Source organism: Mirounga angustirostris, unplaced genomic scaffold (assembly GCF_029215605.1).
Source record: "Mirounga angustirostris isolate CCGP_5_RB_7025 unplaced genomic scaffold, mMirAng1.0.hap1 SCAF_1, whole genome shotgun sequence".
Taxonomy (NCBI): Eukaryota; Metazoa; Chordata; class Mammalia; order Carnivora; family Phocidae; genus Mirounga; species Mirounga angustirostris.
The window spans coordinates 213,674,975-213,699,118 of NW_026991709.1; the positions used below are offsets into that span (position 1 = coordinate 213,674,975).

Below are 24,144 nucleotides of genomic sequence, written 5' to 3' on the forward strand. Positions count from 1 at the left end.
AGATAAGTAGGTTCCTCTCGTTGATCTCTGTCACTGCTCCCCAAACTCCTCCTTTGTACACACAAATAGTTGCATAATTACCAAGCTGTGATCTTGTCTTGTCCCCAGAGCGCAGAGAAGGCAGGAATCAGTTCTCCTTCACTCACCCTTACATTCCTGGAACCTGGAAGGATGCCTGGCATGTAATAGATGTTCAATAAGTATCTGTTGGCTGGGAGGTAAGTCCTTCCAGTTCAGTTCAGTAGGGTTTCGTACACTTTGCTCCCTGACCTCCTGACACAGACACAGGCATTAATAATACAAGGCAAGGGTCTCTCTCTCTATTTTGTTCTCTGCTGTGCCCCAGTGCCTAGAGCTGTATCTGGTCCACAGGAGGTGCTCAGTACATGCTTGTTGATTGACTTAACAAAGGACCTGAGGTTTTTCATAAGCGAGATTGGAATGAGAACGTCCCACCTTCCAGGTAAGTGTAAGAAATGCTCCCTGGGGGGGCGCCTGGGTGGCTCAGCCGTTAAGCGTCTGCCTTCGGCTCAGGTCATGATCTCAGGGTCCTGGGATCGAGCCCCGCATCGGGCTCCCTGCTCCGCGGAAAGCCTGCTTCTCCCTCTCCCACTCCCCTTGCTTGTGTTCCGAACCTCTCTCACTGTGTCTCTCTCTGTCAAATAAATAAAATCTTAAAAAAGAAAAGCTCCCTGGATGTCTGTGGTCTATGGTGGGAGTGGAGTCCGTGTCTTCAGAGACCTCAGTCTGAAGGCAGGGATTCAGTTGGCCATTCTCAGTGGGAACTCAGCCTTCTAGGAGCTCAGTCTGAGAGGGGAGACAGCCCAGTCTGCAAGGGGGGCATCAAGTCCGGTCTCTGGCAGTTTGCTCTGTGCCCGGCCAGGCTGAGGGCTGTCCAGGTACCATCTCATTTAAAAATAGCCCCTGCCTCTGCCATTTTACAGATGAGAATAGTGAGACCCAGAGGGGGCTAGGGCTCCGTCCCTCCCTCCTCAGGTGTCCGCACTGGGCTATTCCCCGGTCGGAGGCAGGGATCCCGGCCTCCTCCAGATCCCTAAGTCTTAGCCCACTCCCTCAGAAAGGCCATTTCTGACCCCGAACTGCCCCCTCCCCACCACGCTGCTCCCCACAGTGGGCCCCTAGGTATTTCTCGGCTGCCTTGCTTCTCTCTCTTGGGCCCTCTGGGAGGGAGGGGGCGACGTTCGGGGCGGGGGGGGGAGGACCGGGCGCGAGCCTCAGTTTCCCCACCGGTCGCCGGCCAGGGGAGCGGGGTGGGCTCCGGGGGGCGCCGGCCCGAGGCGGCGGGGGCGCAGCGGGCGGGCCGGGTGGGCGGGCCGGGGGCGGCGGCGCCACCTTAAGGCGGCTCTGCCCGCGGCTCCCGGCCGAGCCCCGCCGGAGGGAGGCGGCTCCGCGCGGGGCCCGCCGCCCGCGCCTCCGCCGACACCCGGCCGCGGCTCGCGCGACCTTCCGCGCCGGCCCCGCGCGCCCCCCGCCCGGCCCGCGCCCCCCGCGTCCCCGCCCCCCGCGCGCGCTCGGGGGGGCGCGGGCGCTCCGGGGTCCCGGCCCCGCGCCGCCGCGCCCCCTCTTCCTTTCTCCGGGTGGCGCCCACCCCAGCCCCGTCGCCGCCTCGCCACCCCCCCACCGCCCCCCCTCGGGATCGTCGGGCTCCGGCGGCGCGGGGGGCTTCCGGATCGGCAGGATGTACCCCCAGGGGAGGCACCCGGTGAGTGGGGGGCCCGGGCTGCGCGGGGTGGGGGCGCGGGCGTCCGGGAGCTCAGACCCCGCCGTCCCCCCCAGACCCCGCTTCAGTCCGGCCAGCCCTTCAAGTTCTCGATCTTGGAGATCTGCGACCGCATCAAAGAGGAATTCCAGTTTCTCCAGGCTCAGTACCACAGGTGAGGGGGGGCGGGGGCGCCCAGCCCCGGGGGACCCGGGAGCTCACCTGGGAGCTCACCTGGGAGCCCCGGGGAGAGGGGCTGGCCGCTGGGGGCCCCGGGGCGCAGCCAGGCGGGGGCGGGGCCTCCAGGGTGCCGGGAGGAGGGAGCCTGCCCCCCACTCCAGGGGAGAGGGAGGGCTTCCAGGTGGAAGGCAGGTGAGGTGGATGGGGACACCCAGTACTGGGACACTTTGAGCCTGAGAAGGCGTAGGAAGGGACTGGGACCAGGAGGTGGGGTGAGGATAAGGAAGTGGGGAGAGGGGAAAGAGCCAAACCCATCACTTTGGAAAGTGGCTCAGATGGGGTGTCCCTGCGTCTTTCGTCTTTCGGGGTGGGGGGTGCGGTGGGGATGGGGTGGTGGTAGAGGCAGGGCTGAGTGGGATCCGCATGCCCCGTCTCCTTCCCAGCCTCAAGCTGGAATGTGAGAAGCTGGCCAGTGAGAAGACAGAAATGCAACGACATTATGTCATGGTGAGGGGCTCATTATTGCCAGGACTGGGCAGTGGGGAGGAGGACTCAGCTGTGAGTAAAAGCGCTAGGGGTGTGAAACCCTACTCACCCTGCCACTCTGGGCCTCATTTTCCCTATCTGTAAATTGGGCTGGTTGGGATTCCAGGCTGTCTTTATGAGGGCCCTCCCAACTCTTGCAAACAATGAGACAAGGATGTCCCCTCTCCCCATGGGCATCTTTGAGGGGCCATGGTCTCTGGGCACCTCCTCCTGCCCCCCTCCCTGCTTCCTCCTCTGGTTTTCCCCTCTGGGCTCCCCTGGGGCTGTGAGGCTCTGTGCCCTGCTGTGATTCCCCCAGCCTCGGGGCTCCTGGAAGACCCAGCATCCACTGGCCCAGTAGACGTTCCCAATTGGCTTTTCCTTTGCAGTACTATGAGATGTCCTACGGGCTCAACATTGAAATGCACAAGCAGGTAACTGTGTGTTGGGGGTCAGAGTGTCCACTAGGAAGGGTGAGGGTCTGGAGGCTGTGAGAGAGACCAGCACTCAAGCAGTCTGGAGCAAAGCAGACCCAGGGAGCAGGGGTCTCATCCCGAAATCTCTGGGACCAGGGGGCCAGATTGCAGCCTCACAACAGGAAAACAATTCTGTACTTCCAGAGACATGGTCCAGCAGAGAGGCAAGAAGTGGGCAGGAGCCAGGTGTCTCTGTCAAGGAGGGCTTGTCCCAGAGGTTGGCAGCCAGGACAGGAGGCAGTGGAGGCAACTCCTGTCCCTGGGAGGGGGCCGGCCAGACAGTCCTGGAGGTCCCTTTCAGCCCAGAGAGTCTGATGTTTGGAGATGGATCCTGATGGTCTGAGATGGACCTCAAGCTTCTGTTGATGCTTTGAAGGATGTGAGATGGGCCCTAATGCTCTGAGGTTCTGAGACTCTTGTCAGCTTCTGCGTGGGATTCAAGGTTCTAAGTTAGACCAGAAGGTTCTGAAATTGACTCCAGTTGTCAAGAGCAGCCCCGAGATGGGGCGCCCCAGTGGCTCAGTCGGTTAAGCATCTGACTCTTGATTCTCAGCTCAGGTCTTGATCTCAGGGTCATGAGTTCAACCCCACGTTGGGCTCCACGCTGGGCACAGAACCTCCTTAAAAGAAAAGATTAACCCCGAGAACCTGACACTGACCTCAAGGTTCTCTGATAGATAAGAGGGGCCCTGAAAGATTGTGAGATTGTGAGGTTGATGGACTCTTAGATTCTGTCCCTCAGAATATCAAAACAATGGGTGGAGCCTAAAACAAGGGGGGGGGGCTTCCTGGTGGGTGGGAAGAGGAGGGGGGTGGGCTGAGAGTGTGGGCGGCCTGGGTTTGCCTTTCTGGGTATGTGTGGGCTCTGCTGGCTCTGGTGTGGGCTGGAGGGGGCTGATCTGCCTGGAGTAGGGCGTGGTCCCGTGAGTGCATGAAATAGACCGTCTAACAGGGTGGCAGGCAGGTGCTAGGGCTCAGCCTCCACCCTCCCAGTGGGAACCCTATCTAGCACCCCTCTAACCCAGGTAGAAGCAGAGCATAGGCTGACCCCACACACAGCTGCATATGCCATACCTGCCCCCTTCCCCACGCCACTGCCCTCTGTTCGGCCTCTGTGGGGCACCCCTGGCCCAGACCCTGTCCCCAGTGAAACCTGCAAGTAAAACCACATTGTCTCCACTCCACTCCCCATTCTTCTGACACCAAACATGTGGGTTTCTGAACACCGACCGATTCTCCAACCCCGACACCAGCAAACGTTCTGCAGTTCAGCCTGATTCTGACACTGTCTTCCTGGAGTCAGTGCAGACCCCAGCTTCAGGGCTCAGCCCCACTGGACTACCCCTGTTTCAGATACCAAACAAAAGTCTGGGTCTCCGGCCCAAACTTCTGACCACCCAACTATATATAAATTGAGGGTTCCCATAATCCCCACCTCGGGTTTGATAATTTGCCCAAACAGTCCCCAAAACTCAGGAAAACTGTTGACTTACTAGGTTACCTCCTTATTAGAAAGGATGGAGCTCAGGAACAGCCAGACGGAAGAGGGGTGGAGGGGGAGCCCTGGGTGGGGGCGCAGAGCATCCGTGGCCTCCCTGGGTGCACCACCCTCCCAGCACCTCCATACTTTGACCCACCCAAAGCTCTCCACCAACTCTCTAAGGGGTTTTTATGGAGCTTTCATTGCATAGGCCTGATTGATTAAATCATCAAAATCATCGGCCATTGGTGATTAGCTCGACCTCCATCTCTCTAACAAATGCAGGTATGGCTGAAAGGGGCTTACTGAGAGCAGCAAAAGCCACCCCCTCCCATCCCTTACCCATCACTGAGAAATCCCAAGAGTTTTAGGGGCTCTGTGCCAGGAACTGGGGACAAAGAGCAAAATACTATTTCTTTTTATGAGCCCACCACCACAAAGCCCTTCCCCGGAGTGTGGTGCACTGGGGTCTCTGCCTGGCAGTGGTCCAGGTTGCAGAGGGGACCCAGAGAGAGCCTGTGCCCAGGAGAGACAGCCTGTGAGGGCCACTCCTTTGTTTATGATGACCCCCAAGCTTCTGAGTAGCCCATCTGAGTGGGGCGTCTGTGTGGCTGCTTCCTGGGAATCTGTTGATTGTGTCTGGTGGCTGGTGGATCCGTCCTCGCCTTCCGGCTCATGGCTGCCCTGGTCATCCGCTCAGCAGACCGCTTCCTCGGCAGCCCATCGGTCTGCCCCGAACCTCTGCCTCGCTGGCTGCAGCGTCCCCCGTTTGCACCTGCTGGTGACAGCCCCCTACCTCCCAGGCTTTGCCAAGGCTTATTACGTCTGAAGTTGAGGGTCTGGATGGAGGGTCCCCCCTCCAAGCTTCCTCCCCCTTGTTTCCTGCCAGGCCGAGATTGTGAAGCGCCTCAGTGGTATCTGTGCTCAGATTATCCCCTTCCTGACGCAGGAGGTGAGTGGGCCTGCTGGGGCAGAGGGGAGCTGGAGGGCTGGGGGAGGGGGGCCGGCTCAGTGTGGCGGGCACTGGTTCCGCTGGGTGGCCTGGGGGGTACCGGGCTGGAGCAGGGGCTTCAGGGATGGAAGGAGGGGGTGGCTGAGGGTGAGGAGTGGGGGCTCCACCAGGTTGCCTGGGTCCGAATCCTGGCCACGTGCCCTTGGCTGCTTGCCTTGTCTGTGCCTTTGTGGTGATGTTTAGACAAGCGGACACATGCCAGGGTGATACTGGGTGCTCAGTAAGCACCCAGTAAACGTTAGCTCTTCTGTGTGCTCAGTGAAATAAGCTAGTCACCAAAGGACAAATACTGTCCGTTCCTCTCCCAGGAGGTCCCTAGAGGAGACCCATCATCCACACAGACAGAGAGCAGAGGGTGGGAGCCAGGAGCTGAGGGAGGAGATGGGGAGTCAGTGTTTTGTGGGGACAAGGCCTCAGTTTGGGGAGATGGAAAGTTCTGGAGATGGATGATGGGGGTGGTTGCATGACAGTGTGAGTGTGCTTTATGCTGCTGAGCTGTGCACTTAGAAATGGTTATGATGGCAACTCTTACGTATCTGTAACCACAATAATAATTTTAAAAAAGTAGAACCAGGACAGATGACATAATAAAGCAGTATGAACACCTCTCTGAATCTTAAAAAAAAAAAAGTTAACTCTTATAAGAATTCTCCAAGTACCTGCCAGCCTCAGGACCTTGACATCAGCTGTCCCTGCTTCTGTCTGGAGCATTCTGTCCGTAAGAGACATGAGGGCAGGTTCCATTGCAGGGTGGATAAATGGGGGGCCCTAGTTGTGTTGGGGAACAAAACCAGGAGAGATGCTCATCTTGCATTGGACCCCACTGAATCTGAGATTTTCTGGAAGCTTGGGATGGAGGGATGTCCTGGCTGGACTGAGACTGTAGAGATCGTGTCTGAAGCCGAGGGTGAGGACAAGGTGGCTGTGGTGAGAAGGGCAACCTGGGAAGAAAGGAGGATGAAAAGACTAGGAAGTGAATAAAGACACACACATGTGCCCCAGCGACTCCATTCTAGGCCAGGAGTCAGCAAACTATAGCCGGAGGGCCAAATCCCACCCTCTGCCTGTTTTGTAAATAAAGTTTTATTGGTATGCCGTCATGCCCATTCATGTACGGATCTCTATGGTAGCATTCCTGATCAAAGGGCAGATAGAAAAGCTGCCACAGGGAACTTCAGGCCTGCAACTCTGAAAATATTCACTGTGTGACCCTTTACAGAGAACATTTACCAACCCTCGGCCTTGACACACTTACACACGCGTGTGCCACACACAGAGCTTCCCAGTAGCATCTGACACGTCCTCGGTGGGAATGCAGCCCAAATTCCCGAGCTCGGGAGTGTGGATAAACAGCCGCATATCGTCTGTTCCCACAGGAGCCACTGGCCACGTGTGGTCCCTTAAATATACATTCATCTATATTTCGATGTAAATATATTACATTAAGTTTCTACTGACATTTGTCCTAAATTAAATGAAACCTTTCGTTCTTCACTTGCACCGGCCACATTTCAAGTGCTCAGTGGCCACGTGTGGCCGGTGGCTTCCTTATCCAACAATGTGCGGAGAGGAGGTTTTCTCATTGCTTGAGGCAGAGAGAGGCAGGAAGAAGGACCATAGATGGGCAGAGACACTGAGGCTTCTCCAAGCTGCCAATTTCTACTTTTTGACCCGGGGGTGTTTAGCTGGGTGCTGATTTAGACCGTGGTTCTTTGCTGGGGGGGAAGGTGTCCCCAGGGCACGCTTGGCAATGTTTGGGACGTCTGTGGTCATCAGGCCTGGCGGTGCTCCTGGCATGGAGTGGGTGGGGGCCAGGGATGCCGCTCAGCCCCCCACAGCACCCAGGACGCCCCCCAGAGAATGACCCGCCCTGATGTCCACAGTGCCCAGGGAGATCCTGATCGATCAAACCCCGATTTATAATTACTAGTTTTCACTGCCCCGTATATGCTTTGTTTCTTTGTCTTTGTGTTTGCCTCACATTTAAAATGGAAAGGGAGAGAGAGAAGAGAAATAGCAAGTGCTGGGGACAAGGATGAGGGGGGAGGGGGAGCTGGGGCCTCAGAGGGCACTGCCTGGGCAGATGGGGACGGCCAGCAGACAGGGAGCCCGAGCACCCCCTTCCCCGTACCCCCATCTCCCAGCATCAACAGCAGGTGCTACAGGCCATGGAGCGGGCCAAGCAGGTGACCGTGGGGGAGCTGAACAGCCTCATCGGGGTGAGTCCCCCCTGCCGCTCCCCTGCCCTGGGGAGACCCCACCCCCAGGGCCCTGGCACCCAGTAGGTGCTAAAGCTGGCTGGGGGTGCCGGGTGGGCAGCTGGCCTGGGCTCTGGCCTCCCCGCAGACTCTGGGGTGCCCCCTCTGCCCAGAGCCTGTGCTGGCTCTGGGCGGCCTCGTGGGCCAGGGGCACCGCTGGGCTGCGGCCTGGCCCTGGCCCACCTCTCCTCTCTCCAGCAGCAGCAGCTCCAGCCGCTGTCCCACCATGCCCCCCCTGTGCCCCTCACCCCTCGCCCTGCTGGCTTGGTGGGCAGCGGTGCCACGGGGCTGCTGGCCCTGTCCGGAGCACTGGCCGCCCAGGCTCAGCTGGCTGCGGCCGCCAAGGAAGACCGGGCAGGTGGGGAGGCTGAGGGACCCAGAGGTGAGCGGGCAGCACAGGGTGGCACTGGCCAGGGGGACGGTGGGGAGGGGGAACTGGCAGGCCACCCTGTCCAGAGCACCAAATTCACTGAAGTGTGAGGGAGTGAATGATGGGGACTGCAGGGCCCTGGGGGTCAACTTTACTCCCCCACTGGCTGTGTGTTCTTGGGCGAGTTACTGCCCGTCTCTGGGCATCTATTTGAATGGTTCAGGGGAGGAACAACCCATTCCTTTGCAAGGGTGTTGGAAGGAGAAGGGAGGTTCTGAGCTGGGGACAGGGCTCTAGAAACTCTGGAGGGGTGCGCCCTCTGGCACCATGGGCTACGAAACCCTCATCTTTTCTTCTCTCTCCCTTTGCCTCACTCCCAACCTCCAGTGGAGAGAGCCCCGAGCAGGGTAAGTTGAAGGGCATCCAGGAACTTGTGTGATGTTTGCTTGCTATTCGCATGTGGCTGAAGCTGGTGGTTCTGAGCTGATAGGGTCCTCAGAACAAGACCCATATCTGGTTTTTCAGCTGGGTCGCCTGAAGCCTTTTGGTTGTGGGAGATGCCCATCAGGCTAGAGATTTGTCGAGAGTTTTCCAGCTTGAGCTTTTTTTTGGCGATTGAATAAATAAATGCATTCCACCCAGCCCTCCATTCATTAATGTATCCATCATCCATCCAAGAAATGCCCGTGTGTAATTTCTTTAAAAATTGTTTAGTTTGGGGACAATTATAAATGCACTGGAGGTTGCAAAGAAAAGTACAGGGAAGCCCCGGGCACCCTTATACCAGACTCCCCCAACGGTAAAGGGTTGTATAAAATAGAGTATCGAATGCAGGAAACTGCACACGGTGCAACCCCCGGAGGTGACTCAGCTTCCCTGCGTGCTACCGGCCGGCGCTGTTCTGGGTGTGCGCATGCGCATGCGCGTCTGTATGTTCGCACACGTTCAAGGCCAAGTGGACCAGTGGCAGCAGTTTATGTCCCCGCTCTGTGTCTTGCTCGTTTAACAGTATGTGTCGGAGACCATTTCTCCCTTTCTCACTGCGATAAACAATGCCCTGGTGGACATCTTCACAGGAACACCTTTGGGTCGGATAAGAGACTGTCCATAGCATACGCTCCTGTAAATGCCTCTTTTGAGGCAGAGATGACATTTTTGATAAACGTTGCCAGTTGCCGACTGGCCCTGTTTGTTTACTTGTTTAATACGAGACAATTCCTACAGAGAACGATCTCTGTAGATGGTTTTCCTGTAGAAAACGGACCGTGTTTGTTTCCTGGGGTTGCTAGAACAAATTAGTGCACCCTGCATGGCTTATAACAACACACATTTATTCTCTCCCGGTTCTGGAGTCTAGAAATCTGAAATGGAGGTGTGAGCGGGGCGGCTCCCTCCAGCGTTTCTGGGAAGGATGCTTCCTTGGCTCTTTCAGCTTCTAGTGGCGTCTGGCCATCCTTGGGGCTCCTTGGCTCGTGGCTGCATCACTCCGTCTCTACTTCCATCCTCACGTGGCTTCTCCCCTGTGTGTCTTGTGTGTCCCACCCTTTTTAAGTCCTATTGCACTAGGTCCCACCCCGATCCAGTATGCACTCAGTGAAACAAATTACTTCTGCAAAGACCCTATTTTCAGATAAGGTCCCATTCTGAGCTTCTGGCTGGACACGTAACTTTGAGGGACCCTGTTCGACCCAGTAAAGGGACCATGGCTCTCCTGGCTCTTGCCCTGAGCCACTGCCCACCCCCCATCCAAGTCCCCTTTCCTAAAATGACTCCTGTCGTCAGTTTGAGGCGCCTCCTTCCAAACTTCTCCCCGGTGTCTGGCATGCCCCCCCCCCCCCCCCGAGACAGATTCTACACAGGAGCTGCTCTGTGGTGGGAACGCACTTGATACGAGGAAAGAGTGGTGGTCAAATGAGAGATTCTACCCCCGGGGGGACACCAGGCCATGTGTGGGGACATCTGTGGCTGGCGGAGCACCTGACATCGAGGGGGTGGGGCCCGGGATGATGCTCAGCCCCCCAGCATTCCCGTGGTGGGCCCACAGTGCTGAGGGGAGAGACCCTGGTATATCACATGGGTTTCTGTATCTGCACACACATGGGCTGGTTACTCCAGAGAGAACAGTGAGCACTCACCGCGGCCCGGGCGCTGGCTTAGGCCAAGCGTCCCACGGCTCACTGGGTCTTCCCAGCAGCCATTGAGGTGGGTGCTGTTCCCATCCCCATTTTACAGATGAGAACACAGATGCAGACAGGTGCGGCGACTTGCCCAAGGTCTCAGAGAAATGCCAAGGCATCTGCCTCTCTCCCTGCTTGCTTTTTTACTTTGGTGATACATTGTGGCCATCTTTCCATGCTGTCACATCTCAACTTTCTTTCCTTTTTTTTTTTTTTTTGAAGATTTTATTTATTTATTTGACAGAGCATAAGCAGGGGGAACGGTAGAGGCAGAGGGAGAAGCAGGCTTCCCGCCGAGCAGGGAGCCCGACGCGGGGCTCGATCCCAGGACCCTGGGACCATGACCTGAGCCGAAGGCAGAGGTTCAACCATCTGAGCCACCCAGGCGCCCATCTTTCTTTTTTTTTAAGTAATCTCTACACCGAATGTGGGGCTCGAACTTAGCATCCTGAGGTCAGGAGTCGCAGGCTCTGCTGACTGAGCCGGCCAGGCGTCCCACCCCACCTCCCACTTTTTTTTTTTTAAAGATTTCTACTTTCTTTTTTAAATGGCTGCGTGGTTTTCGCTTCTGTGGTTGCGCTTTCTGCAGCATGCTTTCTTTCCCAGCTGCCCCATCGTCCCAACGGGACTTTGCTTCCTCCTTTGTGTGTTTGCATATAGCCAGGCAGCTCTCCAGGCTGGATTTCTTATCTGCCCATCACATTGGGCTTCGAGATAAAATCTCAGTTGAAGAATTGATCCCACAACAGAAGTGCTTGAGAAATCACTGCATGGGGCAGCCTCTCTGTACAGATGGGAGACTGAGTCCCAGGGAAGGAGCAAACTGTTTAAGGGCCCACAGGCAGGTTGATGCTGGGGGGCAGGGGGGTTCTTTGTGCCTGCTCACCCAGGCTTTGACCTTCAAAGGTCATATTGTTGGCATGTGTGGGCTGGTTTTGAGTCCTGTCTCGGCCCCTAATTCACTGTACAGCCCTGTCTTCCCTTAGGCTCAGTTTCCCTGTCTGTACAATGGGATTAACCATCATTTGCCCACAAGCTTGCTGTGAGGCCAAGGACTTAGCATCGAGTCTGCCCTTGGAAGGTCCCATTTCCCAGATGGGAAGCTTGAGGCATAGATCCTAATAACTGTGTTGGGGACCCTCAGTCTTAGCTGGGCCAGGATGGAGTCTGGGGCCCCAGGACCCTGACCCTTTGTCCCACCCGGCCTTGTCTCTCTGCAGAGCGCATCCCCCTCACCCCCTGAGAGTGTGGTGGAAGAGGAGCGACCGGGTGGCCTGGGGAGCAGTGGGAAGCAGCGAGCTGAGGACAAGGATCTGTCAGGACCTTATGTAAGTGGGGGGCAAGCAGAAGACTGGAGTGGGCCCCCAGCCGTGCTCCTCAGAGCCTTCCAGAGCCCAGCTCTGGCCATGACTCTCATTCTACAGCCTTCCGTAGCTCCCCATTGCCCAGGGAGCACTGAGCAACCAGAAGAGCCCCTATGGGGCCAGGCCCAGCTCTAGTTGCTCTGTCTCTGTAGCTTCTGGACCAGGCATCTGTTTTCCTACCTCCTGGCTATGGCTCAGCCATCTAGAATTTCCCCTTCTCCAGGGCCGGGACCCCCTCCCTCACTGGAGGAGCACTGTACCTGTAGTTTCTGCCTCTGGCACCCCAGGGGCCAGGCTGAAAGTGGGGGCTGGGACTGTGGCTGGTGGGGAAGCACCTGTCTCATCCACAGGAACGGCCTTAACCTGGTCCCAGCCTCCTGGCAGGCCCAGTATTGGCCAATCCTTCTGTTTCTCAGAGATGCCTTTAGTCTTCAACAATCATAACAGCTGTTCTATACGTGTCAGCAACTCATTTTGTTTTAAAGAAGAAAATTGGGGATGGGGGGGGGGTCAAAGAAATGCCTCCCTGCTGGGAAGATTTGGCCTTCAGGCTGCAGGCTTTGGTCTTCCCTTGCTTTTCAGCTAGACCAGAGGGCAGCCCCAGACAACATTGTTCCTCCCAAGGGTGATGGGGAGCCACAGAAGGAGGTAGAACAGATGTGGGGACAGGTGTTAAGAAAATCCCTCTGGGGCAAGCTTGGAGGACTACTTGGAGGGGGCAAGGCCGAAGTCCAGGAGGCTAAGGCGGGGATGAGGTCTCTGCTAGGCCATGGGGATGGGGGTGGGCAGATGGGTAGATGAGACGGACAATCCTGAGAGGTTGATTGACTCTGTGGAGTAAGAGCCAGGAGGGAGGTCTGGATGACTCCTGGTCTCTGGCTGTCCCCTCACTGCACAGAGCAGGAAACAGACCCAGGGAGGGCTGGGAGGCACTCAGGGCCCCACAGCAAGTCTTGGGTACTCAGCTCCATCCCCCTCATTTTCCTCCATGAGGGACCCACCCACCCTCCCAAATCCCCCTTTGCACCTGAGCAAATGGCAACCTTCTTTCTGAACCAAGCAAAGGGGCCTCTGGAGCCCCAGAATCCTGATCAGATTGGGGCTGGTGTATGCCCCACCTCCTGAGGATGAGTAAGGGGACGTGGAGGCAGGGGCATGGCCAGGGTAAGCTCTCTCCCCCGTGTCCCCCCAGGAGAGTGACGAAGACAAGAGCGATTACAACCTGGTGGTGGACGAGGTGAGTCGGGGTCCAGCCTCTGACTTCCGGGACTCAGAGGTCTGGGCACAGCGAGCGGTAGGTTTTCCAGAGTGTTGGGGGGCCCAGAGGGAAGGGGGGTCCTGGCCCCCTCTCTGTTGAAGGCTGGGATGAGGGTGGCATGGGAGTAGGGGAGAGGGGGACACCTCAAGCCGACCTCCTCTCTGTAGCGCAGGTGGGGAAACTGAGGCCCAGAGGACACGGGATGGGCAGCAGAAGTGGCTTCAGGCCCTGGCTCACTGTGCGACTGGGGGACTATGCTGCCTTCCCTGGTCTCACTTTTCCCCATCTGTTCAGTGGGGGACAACAAAAGCCCTTACATAGTAGTCGCTGTGTGTGCTTAAGGAGTGGGTACTGTCAGTCCCATTGTACAGATGAGTAAAGTAAGGCATGGCGGCAGGGGCGTCATAATCCTCCCAAGGTGGATCGTAGGTGCCCGGTTTGGAGTGTGGGATGGGGCTTGGGAGGGGTATAGAGAGAGGCTCTCCTTCTTCGCCCACTTCATCTCCACTTAACGTCACCTCCTCAAACCCAGGACCAACCCTCGGAGCCCCCCAGCCCAGCTACCACCCCGTGTGGAAAGGCACCCATCTGCGTCCCTGCCCGTCGGGACCTTGTGGACAGCCCGGCCTCCTTGGCCTCCAGCCTCGGCTCCCCGCTCCCCAGAGCCAAGGAGCTTGTCCTGGTAAGGAGTAGGGGAGGCCTTGAAACTCACTTTATTCATCCTGGGGACCTGGAAACAGGTGCAACCACATTAGGTGTGGAGTGGGGAGAAACCAGCCAGGCTCTGATTCTTTGCCACCTTCCTGAACACCGCCTCTACTCTACCCAAGCGTTTTTCCCAAGTGGACTGGCTCTGGGGAACCTAAATACATAAGAAAAGACCACTCACCATCTTGTGGAGAAGCCAAGCATCTCTTGCAAGAAATAGGAAGCCCCTTGGAGATGAACACAGTGAGCTGTAGGATGCAGGCTCTCGAGGCCGAGGCCGAGGCCGACTCCAGCCCCTCAAGTGTTAAAGCCTTTGAGAGGCACTGGGGATGCACCAGCCCCACCTGAGCTGTCATCCCTGTCCCCGAAAGGCAAGAGGATTACTATGGGAACAACTTTCTCAGTGCCGGGTGTAGGAACCCCCGAAGAGCTTCTCCCCCCTGGGCGTTCACAGTTGGGCTCCATTTGTCCCGACCCTCCCTCCCCAAACCTTCCCCAGACCCCTCCCCTGCACTTACCCAGAGAGTGCGTCGGTTTCCAGGCCTCCCCTCCCAGCAGGTTGCCATGGCGACCGCAGAGGCTGGGGCTCCCAAGGCATCTTCGGTGACCTCCTCCACTTCAGGAGACCAGAGGGGGAGGGGCAGCTCTGTTCTCCCAGAGAAGCGCCCCCAAGGCCTCCCTGTCCCACGTGGTCGCCTCCCACTCCCCCTCGTGGGCGTGCGCGTGTGGCGGGCACCGCGTGCTCTCCCTCCCCACGAGTTTCCCACTCCTCGGCCCCAAAGGACAGGACAGCCTCCCGACTTCCTGCGGCCTTCTCTTGCAAGCCCGCTCCCTGCAGGCGTGCTCCTGCTCAAGGCCAGTCTACACCGCACTCCTGACCGTGTATCGCATCGCGTGCCTTACTATACTCGCGCAGGGTCCTGCCCTGCTGTGCTCCCTCCTGCTCAGGCACCCGCCTGGCGCTCCCCGTGTGCAGACCCTCGCCTGTCCCCATGCTCAGGGGATCAGCGGCGGGGGGGGGGGGGGGGGGGGGGGGAGCACGCCACCCCCGAAGGCGCTGCTTGGCGTGCGGGCACCTCCCCCGAGCCCTGGCCTAGCATGGATGTACCTGCTCCCTTCTCCCACCTAGTTTCTCACCAGTTCGTGGGCTGCCAGGTGCCAGGTGCCAGGGGGTGATCAGTCCTGACCTTTCTCCCCAGAACGAGCTTCCCGCCAGCACTCCTGCCCCCAAGTCCTGCGACTCCTCCCCGCCCCAGGATGCGTCCACCCCCGGGCCCAGCTCAGCCGGTCACCTCCGCCAGCTTGCTGCCAAGCCAGCACCTTGCACGGACAGTGTTGGTGAGCGTCTGCTGGGGCCTGTCAGAACAGGTCTCTTGGAGGGGAGGGTTCTAGAAAATGGTAGGGAGTGGGGAAAGCAGGAGGTTTGAATCCAGGTCTGGCATGGCCTTGGCCTTTCCAGGACTCTGAGCCCAGTGCTGACTCACCCTGGGCTTCGGTCTCCTCGCTGTCTTGGCTTGACAGGTGGGGAAACTGAGGCCCAGAGGGGAAATGATTTACTCAAGAGCTTTAGCCTAGTGCACTCGGACAGGCACTAAAGCGGACAGGCTTTGGAGTCAGACAACCTTGGGGTTGAGGCCAGCCTTGGATACTCATCAGCTGTGTGACCTTGGGCAAGTGACTCAACCTTTCTGAGCTTCAGGTTCCCCATCATTAATGTGGGGATGACATGTTCTCCTTTTCTGTCTTATGGCCCCTGTGCTGGTCCTGGGGTCCCAAAAAGAAATCAGCCCTGGAACCTGCCCTCGAGGAGCTCCCAGATGGTGGGGAAGGAGACCCAGACCCCAAAACTCCTAGCCCTGTGTGATCGTGGCTAGGGTAGAGGGAGGGAACCAAAATGGGCAAGGTTAGAGGCTAGGGGTGTGGTGAGGAGGCTCAGGGATGTTCCTGAGATATTGCTGGACATTGGGTCTAGGTTTTGAAGGGTGAGTAGGAGTTCAGCGGCTGAGGAAGGAAAGGGAACCCATGTCAGCCAGAGGGAACTATTCTCAAACATCTGGAAACTTGAAAGGGTGTGGTGGATGCTGGCCCAGACCACAGCAGCCCCAATGACCAGCCAAGGCCGTGGAAGGCTGGATCTGGGTCCAAGGTGTCTGAAGACCTATCTTTGTCTCTTCTCACTCAGCCCTGAGGAGCCCCCTGACACTGTCCAGTCCCTTCACCACATCCTTCAGCCTGAGCTCCCACAGCGCCCTTAATGGGGACCTCTCTGTGCCCAGCTCCTACGTTAGCCTCCACCTGTCCCCCCAAGTCAGCGGCTCTGTAGTGTATGGACGGTCCCCCATGGTGAGTCCTCGGCGTGGGGGCACCAGCAGGGCACAGGGGCTGGGGGCCAGGAGGAGAAACCACTTACATAAGGAGAGACAAGGGAAAGGGTTGGGAACCCGGCTTGGCAAGTGCATGTGCCTGTCGGAAGGTGATCTGAGGGTCTCAGTAGCCCACAAGCGTAATGCAAATAAGCACCTATAACTGGAAGAAGCAACAGTAAGTATGTTGCATTGTAAGGGGCAGAGAGCCCCAGCCATGGGGCTGAGAGTCCCATTCAGCCTCCTGGCAGAGGGCGTCCAGTTGGTAGCCCTGAGTTTTAAGAGACTGCAATGATTGTAGTAGACTGCAGATGAAGGACTAGCCTGGGGAGAGGACTGGAAGTGAGGTCTCATGAGAAGGAGTTGAAGGAGTGGGGCATGAGACCCCTGAGCTGGGGCAGAGGCTGGGAGCAGACAGGGGCTGTGTGGGCCCCAGAGGGCAGTGCGGGGACAGATGGCTGATAGAGTGAGCCGCCCTGAAGTGGACCAGGGTGCCTCCAGAGGGAAGAAAATGCTGTCACTGGGGACATGCCAGACCCCAGGCGGGGTGGGCACTTGTGAGGGACGTTGTAGAAAAGAGGTCAGCAAATATTTTCTGCAGGAGCCCAGGCAGTAACTACTTTTGGCTTTGGACCAGTTGGACCTCTGCCTTCATAGCTCCAAGCCAGCATAGACAACATATAAATGAACCGGTGTGGCTGTGTACTAATAAAACTTTATTTACAAAAACGAGCAGGGGGCCATAGTTTGCCAACTCTCGCCCTAGAGCAGGTCAGAAAGACTCTTCAGGGTCCTTCCGACTCTGGGATTCTAGGATTCCCTGGGCAGAGGCTTTGGGGTCCCGCAAGTGAAAACCTCTGCTCTCCTAGCTGCAGTGTGGGTGGAGGACCAGGCATCTCCGGCCTCTTGGGGAGGGGCTGATGGACAGAGGGGGGATCCTCTGAGAAACAGAGAAATATGGCAGATGAGCCTGGGGGAAGGCACAGGTGGGCTTGAGTCACCTGCCCTGTGACACCCCCTCTGGCATTTTTGACAGATGGCATTCGAGTGTCATCCTCATCTCCGAGGGTCATCCATCTCCTCCTCCCTGCCCACTATCCCTGGCGGAAAGCCGTGAGTATTGGCTCGGGGCTCCCTGCCTCCTGTCAGGTGCTTACGTTGTGGGGTGGGGGCTGAGGTTCCCTGCTGCATTTCCAGAAGTTCTCCTTGAGGAGCTCTCTGGAGAGAGCGGTGTGTAACAAGCAAAATGTAGACCACTGTTTCTCAACGAGGGGGGAGGGGCATTTTGCCTTCCCCACCCCCACCCCAGGACATTTGGCATGTCTGGTGATATTTTTAGTTGTCACACCCACATGTGGCCCCCAGTGGGTGGGGGACAGGGATACTGCTGCACAGCCCACAGTGCATGGACCCAGAGATGGACCCAGCCTCAAGAACCCAGGAACTTTCTGCCGCGATGGGGAATGTTCTGGACCTACCGCTGTCCAGTGATTGCCATCGCCATCGGCCGCCTGTGGCTTTTGCCACTGAGGAACTGAAGTTGTAAATGTATTTAAATATAATCGGCCACATGTGGCTGGTGTTACTACTGGGTCCCATTCTCCGGAGCTCTCCCGGCGTGGCATCTCCCTGGATGGATCCTCTCCACTCAGCATTTACTCAGTGCTTGCTTACCAGGCACGGGGCGGGGCGCCGGGCTAGGGCCAGGACCCCCTCCTCTTCTGTACCACGCTGACTGCCGGGTCACCTGTGATCCGGGCTAGGGCCAGGACCCCCTCCTCTTCTGTACCACGCTGACTGCCGGGTCACCTGTGATCATGGGGTTCCTTCCCCAAACGCATGGGGGCACCGGGCCGGGGAAGGCACCTCCCTGCCCCGGGGGGGGGGCGCGGCGGTCCCCTCCCCGCGCGTCACGGCCCTCCTCCTGCTCCTCCGGCGCAGGGCCTACTCCTTCCACGTGTCTGCCGACGGGCAGATGCAGCCGGTGCCCTTCCCCTCGGACGCGCTCGTGGGCGCCGGCATCCCGCGGCACGCGCGGCAGCTGCACACGCTGGCGCACGGCGAGGTGGTCTGCGCCGTCACCATCAGCGGCTCCACGCAGCACGTGTACACGGGCGGCAAGGGCTGCGTGAAAGTGTGGGACGTGGGGCAGCCGGGCGCCAAGACGCCGGTGGCGCAGCTCGACTGCCTGGTGAGGGCGGGGCGGGGCTTGGAGGACGGCGGGGCGGGGCTTGTCCGGCGGGGGCGGGGCTTGTCCGGCGGGGGCGGGGCTCGCAGCCTCGGAGCCGGGAGCTGGCGCCGGGCGCGGGGAGGCCGGGTCCGGAGGGCGGGCCCTACACGCTTGCTTCTCTTCCGTCCCAGAACCGGGACAACTACATTCGTTCCTGCAAGCTGCTGCCCGACGGCCGGAGTCTAATCGTGGGCGGCGAGGCCAGCACCTTGTCCATCTGGGACCTGGCGGCGCCCACCCCGCGCATCAAGGCGGAGCTCACCTCCTCGGCCCCCGCCTGCTACGCTCTGGCCGTCAGCCCCGACGCCAAGGTCTGCTTTTCCTGCTGCAGCGACGGCAACATCGTGGTCTGGGACCTGCAGAACCAGACCATGGTCAGGTGGGCGGCCGCCGCCCCCTTGGCCCGTAGGCTGGGGGGGGCGGAGGAGGGGCGTGGGAGGGCCCCGCCCCACGACGGTCGCCGGGGCCCTTCTCCCCGCAGGCAGTTCCAGGGCCACACGGACGGTGCCAGCTGCATCGACATTTCCGACTACGGCACTCGGCTCTGGACCGGGGGCCTGGACAACACGGTGCGCTGCTGGGACCTGCGGGAGGGCCGCCAGCTGCAGCAGCACGACTTCAGCTCCCAGGTGCGGCACTGCGTCTGCTGGGAGGGCCCTAGAAGGTTCGGGCATCCGGAGACCCCTCCTCTCCACCCAAGGCACTCACTTCCATGGGCTGAGTGGGACCAAGTACCTGCTGTCTGCCCGTCGTTTTTGTCCTTCGGACGCATCCGCAGGCTTCCCCCTTAATTCTCCAGGGACAGATACAGGGAAGCATAAAGGAACTGATTCCTAGTAAGCTGTGGGCCTACTAAGACCCTCAGATCGCCTTTCCAGATGCTTGTGCGGAGCCACTCTCCCATTCCTTCGTTTCTCCTCCGGACCTTCAATCTCTTGACCCTACTGAGAGTTCCTGACCACCCCCTCGGACTCACCATGGGGGAGCCAGTGATCTGGGGGGACAGGTAGAGGTTGACATGGGAGTTGGACAGGGGTCTCTGTTGAGGGCATTGTGCGAGTCCAGACTGAAGGATGTAGTGAAGGGGCTGAACAGAACCAGAGGGCTCCTCAGGGCTGAGCAGCGTCACCTAGATCCTCTTTCCCTCTGCCTTGGGGGCAGGGTGTGAGCTCTCTGGCCTGACACTTAAGACCCCCACGCTCTATTCTCACACACACCATGCCCTGCCACACCTCTAGATGTGCCACACATCTCTCCACTGATGGTTCCCTCCAGCTGACATGCTTTTCCCTTCCTTTTGACAAATTGGTGAACTCCTACCTGCTCATCCTTCAAAACCCATCTCCATTTTGCCCCCTTCCTTGAAGCCTGTGGGTAGCTAACTCCCAAACTCTTTCTATTCTACCTTCTCTTTAGCTTAAAATTTCTTTGATAAGGAAGTCAGGGGTGCAGGTGGATATAGTTGTCTGTCCCTTGTCCCTGAAACTTAGATGGGTTGTTCTCTGGGGATCCCATGGTGAGTGTCTCCCATCCTGCTGGGCCTCCTGTCTGTATACAGGAACACTTCTGTATGGCCAAGGAGAGAACATGTAAAAAACCTCCCAGTCTTCTCTCTGCTCTCAATTTATGGTTCTTTCCACACGTGTCCTGGCAGTAAGACTTTGAGAAGTTTCGGGTGGAACTATGCCTCCCTCGGGCTGGGGCATGGCACGGTGAGGCCACCGAGCCCTTTCAGATCAAAGTCAGAGGAGGTGTTGGCAAGCGGGGAGAGCTCCAAGCTGGGAGTCCGAAGGCCCGATCCTTCACGGATCTGTGACCTTGAGCGAGCCGGGGTCTCAGCTTGCCTTCCACCATCTGCTCACGGGGGGGGGGTGACTGTCCTCACCCGGCTTCACGCTCTTCCCTCTTCCCTCCCTCCCAGAGCTGTTGTGCGTTCAGACGGGATAATGGATGTGAGGCCCCAGGGTTCCGTGTAATTCTGATTAATATTAATGATTCGACATGCAGTTGCCTGCTGTGTTCCAGGCCCTGGGCCAGCTGCCTCTTCGTGCGGGGCTGCCTCGGGGGAGAGCGCTGGGCCTCTCCTCTTCCCCCCGCCCCCCGGGCATCCTCCACCATCTGAAGGGGGTTCTGATCTCCCCTCTTCCCTCTGCACCCCCCAGATCTTCTCCCTGGGCCACTGCCCCAACCAGGACTGGCTGGCGGTCGGCATGGAGAGCAGCAACGTGGAGGTGCTACATGTCCGCAAGCCCGAGAAGTACCAGCTGCACCTTCACGAGAGCTGTGTGCTCGCCCTCAAATTCGCCTCCTGCGGTGGGTCTTCGGGCTGGGCAGGGCTCCAGGGCGCTGGGATGGGGCTGCCAAAACACAGCACACCACAAACAACCCACACGACAAAACACGGGATGCCCGGTGGAATTTGAATCTTAGCAGATCCTTTGTTAGTGTAAGTTTTTCCCAAGTATTGCATTGGGACATACTTACACTAAAAGCCACTCGTTTGTTCATGCAAATATATCCTAACTAGTGCATGAGATATACTTACACTTAAAAAAAAAAAGACCCAAACGATTTTTAGTATAAGTATGTCCCGAGTATTGCACGGGACACCCATATACTAAAAATTAATAATAAATCATGAAACACTCATGGTGCATCTGTACTAAAAGTGATTTATGGTTTTTCTGAGATTCGAAGGTAACCGGACATCCCAGATTTTATCTGGCAGCCCTTTCCTGGGGACTCCCCCTTCTCGAAGTCCAGATGGAGCCCCCTCGGGCCCAGTGTTTCCCTTGTGAGAGCAGAGGTGCCAGGAAGGGAGAGGCCAGCACCCCCCCATCTTCAGTTCCTCCCTCCTAGAACTCCCCCACCCCCCCTTCCCCAGGGCGCTGGTTTGTGAGCACTGGGAAAGACAACCTGCTCAACGCCTGGAGGACACCGTATGGAGCCAGCATTTTCCAGGTACCGCAGGGCAGGGCAGGGCAGGACGCCGTGCGAACAGGGGCCCCAGGGTGGCTGCACTGGTGGGTAAACCGTGGAACTTCCCCAGGGACCTCCAAGTGCCCCCCCCCCCCACCCCAGCCAGCAAGCTACTAAAGCAGGGTCTGCACACTGTGGCCCTAAGGCCGTACCTGCCTGCAGCCTGGGTTCTTCGTGTGTGTGTGTGTGTATTTAATTTTTTAAAAACATATAAAACTTACCATCTTAGCCATTTTTAAGTATACTGTTCAGCGGCATGAGGCACACTCACCCTGTCCTGAGACCACCCCCACCCTCTGTCTCCAGAACTTTCCATCTCCCCACATGGAGACTCTGTCCCCATGAAGCACGGACTCCCCACCCCCTGCCCCAGCCCTGGCTCCCACCCTCTCCTCTGTCTCTGTGGATGGGACTCCTCTGGGGACCTCCTGGGAGTGGGGTCCTGCGGGATGTGTCCTTTGGGGTCTGGCTCCTCTCACTGAGCCCGGTGTCCTGGGGGTCCCTCCGCATCGTGGCAGGTGTCGGGGTCCCTTCCTTCCTAAGGCTGGATCATATCCTCTAGTATAGATGGGCTGCATTGTGCTTACCCATCTACCTGTTGATGGAAACGTGGGTTGCTTCCACGTTTTGGCCGTTGTGAATCCTGCTGCTGTGGGCACGTGTTCATCTCTCTCGGGCAGATGTCTTGGAGTGGAATTGCTGATAACTGTGTAACCTTGGGACAAACTACCAGACTGTTTTTCCAATTCTCCACCCCACCAGCAGCGCACGCGGGTTCAAAATTCTCCCCATCCTCACCGACACTTCTTACTGTGTCCTTTTTGGTCATAGCCATCCTAATGGGTATGGGGGGATGTCTACATTTTTTAAGGGCAGGAAAACAAAAGGAGAATCATGTGACATAGATTTATTTGGCTTCTGGACTTGTTGGCTCGAGACTTATCCGGGCCTTTGGCAAAGCCAGAGAACTCGCTGGGCCCTTTACAGGAAAGATTTGCTGCTGTAGGTCGTTGTGCAGTAGCCTTAGCTAGCCCTCCGCTGTGCTGTGCGGCCTCATGCCTATCGCACACTCTCTCTGAGCTGCCTACGAAAGGGCAGGGCTTCAGTTCCGTCCCTCTTGGTGTCAGGAGCACAGAGGTCCTGCCCTTCCCAGGAGCACTGTCACTGTCCAGAGGCTCGATTCCAGCAGACCTCCCTCTGGAAAAATGTGTCACCCTCCTTCCCCCATCATCTGCCCCCCGACTGGGAGAGTCCTGGCCCCCCACTGCGGGCTCCCCAATCCCGAGTCCTGTCTCAGCCCCAGCCTTGACCACAGGCTCATCCTTTGGGGCAGGCACTCCCCAGTTGCCCTGCCTCTTCCCTCTGAACGTTGTGCAAGGCCCCGTCTCACCTCCCCCTTTTTTCCCTCCCCCCATCCCTGTCCATAGTCCAAGGAATCATCCTCCGTGCTGAGCTGTGACATCTCCGGAAATAATAAGTACATTGTGACAGGCTCAGGGGACAAGAAGGCCACCGTGTACGAGGTGGTCTACTGAGACCCCCCATCTTCCTGCACCCTTGGCCCGGCTCCTAGGGGAGGGGCATCCCGGACAGAGACCCCGACACCCCCCTCTCCATTCATACCTGTGAGTGCTAAGTCTCGTCTGCCCTCTGGCTGACTCCCTCCCATCTTCCCTTGCTGGACATGGGGCTGGACGGGCAGGTGGACTTCGGGGAAATAAATGTATTTATCGCAACTGCCTTTCTGTACTGGGCTGGAGAACCAGGACTGTTGCTTTTCTTGGGCACCGTTCCTGCGGGAGGGCTGTGTAGCTGCGGGTATGTGGCTTTCCTTTTCTCAGCCTCCTGTGCCTTTTCTGGACAATGAAGGAGTTCGTCCTGCATGAACTAGTGCCGGGTCGGCTGCGGGCGGCAGGGGTGGTACCGGGGAGCACGGCTTAAGTGACCCACGTCACCAGCCGCCCGCGGACCTCAGTGACTGAACAACAGGCACTGATCGCTCACCTGTGTGCCCCTGGCTGGTGGGGCTCGGCTCCCGGTAGACACTCGGGGCTCCAGGATGGTGGAGTTTCTGCCATCACAACATGTAGCTTCGGGGTCCAACGTCGCAGGGGTGACGAAGTCACACAGGCCTTTGGTGCTCTGGCCCCAGAGCTGCCTGGGTCTCTTTTACCGCCAGCCCTTTGGACAGAATCATCCCAAGACGCTGCCCACGTACAATGGCTTGGGGAATACAGTGGCGCACATAGCTCTTTGGGGTGCTTGCCTTTGACCCACGGATAATTCCTGAGAGCCTGGTGCACGAGGACGCATTGCCCACCCTAAGGTGCTGAGCAAACACCACAGTCCCAGAGGAGGGGACGGTAAACTGAGAGCTGACAAGGAGAAACAGCCATTTCGTGGGGGTGTGATGCAAGACTGTGTGGGTACAGAGGGAACAGCATGTGCAAAGGCTTGGAGGTGAGGAGCGAGGCCAGGTGGAAACCAGGCGGGCAGGGTACTCCTCCTCTGCTCCTCCTCAGCTCCAGGGAGAACAAGGCCTCCAGCCCAGACTGAAGCAGAGAGAGCCTACGGAAGGTGGGCCAGCCCGGGGGCGGGGCCAGGCAGGGGCGGGGCCAGCCTGGGGGCGGGGTGGGTGTGGAGCAAACCGGGGGCAGGGTGGGAGGGGAGTCAGCCTGGGGGTGGGGGGCCAGCCTGGGGCGGGGCCGTATAATCAGGTCGACGTTCTGGAAGCTCCCGTGGGCAGCTGTGGAGGGGCTGGGGGTGAAGCCGGGGTGCTGCTGGGAATCTCCTGGACGGAGATGGCCGGGCCCCTCGGGGAAAACAAGTCAGACCCAGCTGGAGTCTTGGAGGCACTTTTTGGGGCGAGGATAATTCTTTGGGTAAGGAAAGCAGACAGGCCGGCACCTTCTGGGACGCTTATCCTGGAGGGACAGGGTGAGCAAAGCTGTCGTGAGAGCCCCCAGGCACGAAGAGGGTGGATGAGAAGCCAGCCAAGGGGCGATTGCTGTCGACTACCCTCTCCCCGCCCGGCACTGCTCACA

The 24,144-nt window shown here is 58.3% G+C and overlaps 1 protein-coding gene across 10 annotated transcripts; it reads left to right on the forward strand.

Moving 5' to 3' along the window:
* Positions 1–1,558: 1,558 nt before the first annotated feature.
* Positions 1,559–22,840, forward strand: TLE2 (TLE family member 2, transcriptional corepressor). Of its 10 annotated transcripts, none has more exons than XM_064574311.1 (20): positions 1,559–1,723; positions 1,798–1,895; positions 2,344–2,407; positions 2,815–2,859; positions 5,271–5,333; positions 7,538–7,612; positions 7,850–8,033; positions 8,409–8,428; positions 11,419–11,526; positions 12,755–12,856; positions 13,353–13,502; positions 14,728–14,866; positions 15,711–15,871; positions 16,928–17,004; positions 17,833–18,082; positions 18,253–18,500; positions 18,603–18,750; positions 20,284–20,434; positions 21,006–21,082; positions 22,528–22,840. In XM_064574311.1, exons 1-20 carry the CDS (start codon positions 1,700–1,702, stop codon positions 22,633–22,635), a joined length of 2,292 nt encoding a protein of 763 aa, XP_064430381.1. In that variant the 5' UTR covers positions 1,559–1,699; the 3' UTR covers positions 22,636–22,840. The 10 variants fall into 10 exon arrangements, with proteins under 10 accessions (XP_064430381.1, XP_045719286.1, XP_064430386.1 ...); XM_045863330.3 differs by having other exon boundaries at positions 12,755–12,799; XM_064574316.1 differs by having other exon boundaries at positions 7,853–8,033.
* Positions 22,841–24,144: the final 1,304 nt, after the last annotated feature.